The sequence below is a fragment of the Morone saxatilis genome, unplaced genomic scaffold (assembly GCF_004916995.1).
Source record: "Morone saxatilis isolate NCDOM2014 unplaced genomic scaffold, NCSU_SB_2.0 Contig0, whole genome shotgun sequence".
Classification (NCBI taxonomy): Eukaryota; Metazoa; Chordata; class Actinopteri; family Moronidae; genus Morone; species Morone saxatilis.
Genome location: NW_023339650.1, coordinates 201399 through 203723, shown reverse-complemented (window position 1 = coordinate 203723; position 2325 = coordinate 201399). Strand labels below are relative to the sequence as shown.

Below are 2325 nucleotides of genomic sequence, written 5' to 3'. Positions count from 1 at the left end.
TTTTGTCAGTTTCAAGTTATTTTAGTGACCTTTGTGGGTTTTTCTTTGTTTAACAAAAGGGTACCAACAATTTTGTCCACGTGTGTACGTTTCCACTTCATGCACCAACTGCATGTCACTCTCTGGTCTTTAGGGACTACAAAGATGTGGAGGCAGCCTTAAACGCCATGAAGAACGTGGCCAGGCTGATCAACGAGAGGAAACGGCGCCTTGAGAACATCGACAAAATAGCCCAGTGGCAGAGCTCAATAGAGGACTGGGAGGTGTGGCAAGAAGCATCTTTGTTCTGAAATGGTCTCTCACTTCACACCATTCACTGCAACTGTAACAAGTAGAAATTAACAGCTGTCTGTGTTTCCATCCATGAAGGGTGAAGACGTTCTCAGCAGGAGCTCTGATCTCATCTTTTCAGGGGAGTTGACCAAGCTCTCCCAGCCTCAAGCCAAGAGTCAACAGAGAATGTTTTTCCTTTTTGATCATCAGATGGTTTACTGCAAAAAGGTGCCTCAGCATGTTACACTGTATTTTACACTGTTTTATGCAAAAATCATCCTAGAAAGGCACTTGTAGTGCGCAAATGGTTGATTTATGTTTTTAAATGAGAATCAAAGTAATCCTCATACATTAAGTCCTCGATTGCCCACATCCATAACAAATGTGGTCCATGTGGAATTTTAATGGGCTAATCAATCATTTCATACTGTGCAATAGTGGCTGATTTCTAATTCAGGAAAGAAAATGATCCAAATATTAACTAAATTTATTAAATGCTTGTATTTTTGATGACATCAACATTTTCCAGTGAGCAGTAGCAGCGCTCTAATTGCATATAGTGTAATCTGAGTGCCCACTTTTATGATGTCTGAAATGTGCAATGCTAAATGCTATGGCCCACCAGACTCCATTGACCGAAACACAAATTTTACCTCCCACTTCATAAACAAACTCAGACTCACATTCAGACTTGCCAGAAACAAAATAAAACTCATCAATACTGTATTTGTTAGTCTTTCCACTGTTCCAATAACAGGTATACCTGTCTGGTTTGGTTGAAATAAATCAACCAAACGAACATGTATTTGAGTATAAAAAGGATTTTTTGCTATATTTGGCATCCTTACCATTGTAGGACCTCCTGCGCCGGGACATGCTGTACTACAAGGGTCGGGTGGACATGGACCACATGGAAGTGATAGATGTGGAGGATGGCAAGGAGAAGGATTTCAACATCAGTGTGAAGAACGCCCTGAAGCTGCGGTCGCTGGCTGGAGATGAGGTCCACCTCCTGTGTGCCAAGAAGCCTGAGCAGAAACAGCGCTGGCTCCGAGCCTTCGGTGACGAGAGGATTCAGGTCCAACATGACCGCGAGACAGGTCAGACAAATGCACAGTTTGCCCTAGTTGAATGATCTGTAAGACACAGAAAACACTGTCATATGTATGAATCAAACCTGTGATCTTCTGATTCCTTGGCCCTGACTCAAGCAGTGCTCTTGTTTTAAAATCTTTTGCCAGGGAATTAGCCCCTGTCTTGTTCGACACTCATACAATTCCACTAGCTTGAAAGACATTTCATGGTAAGCAATAGGTAACATACAGGATCCTAAAGTGTCAAATGTGTAACTATGTTCAATCTATATGTAGATTTCTTGAATTTCAATTTAAACTAAAATGAAAGTTCTATGGTATGGTATTGTAGGGTAGGGTAAGGTATGGAATTTTATCATATGGTATCTTATTGTCGTATTATATGGTATTGTCATGTCATAACGTATCGTAATCTAACGTATCATATTAGGCAGCATCGTTTCCATAACATCTCAGCCAAGCTTCTTTCTCTACAAACCACAGAGCAGTTTCCTTAAACTATCATGAAATCAGTATTCTCCTTTCTTCTCCCTCCACTACATCTGCATTAATACTTTAATATCCTCACTTGGCTGTGTGTCAAGGAATATGGGGCTGCCAGCAGTAAATGGCTTTCTATGATGCTGGTCCAAAGAATATACGAGCAGAATGTCAGTGATTGTACCTCAGCTCTCTCCATTACACACCCAGGCTTCTGTTGTAAGTTGTTGTCTGTATATACTATGACAACTTAGTGTTTTTTCTTGTTTTGTCCTACACATTTCCATCCATTAAATGCATGTTGGGTTATGGTGTGTGTGGTCCATTAAGATCGGTTTTAATTAGTTATTGAAAGCTATGTGGGCGAGACTTTAAAGGGGAACTTGGCAACTTTTTCAGCTTAATAAACCCGTTTAGAAATCATTTGGATGGTTAAATGGCCTGTTCCGGTGAAAATGGTGACCCCCCCACCCCCCTC

At 40.9% G+C, this 2325-nt stretch overlaps 1 protein-coding gene across 4 annotated transcripts in view; it reads left to right on the top strand.

Moving 5' to 3' along the window:
* arhgef4 (Rho guanine nucleotide exchange factor (GEF) 4) overlaps nucleotides 1–2325 on the top strand; it is a 110580-nt gene that overhangs the window by 101135 nt on the left and 7120 nt on the right. For all 4 annotated transcript variants that reach the window (XM_035669236.1, XM_035669316.1, XM_035669477.1 and 1 more), the window contains 3 exons: nucleotides 134–263; nucleotides 370–501; nucleotides 1130–1373. In XM_035669236.1, the coding sequence (XP_035525129.1) occupies nucleotides 134–263; nucleotides 370–501; nucleotides 1130–1373 (506 nt within the window). The remainder of the gene's footprint in view (nucleotides 1–133; nucleotides 264–369; nucleotides 502–1129; nucleotides 1374–2325) is intronic.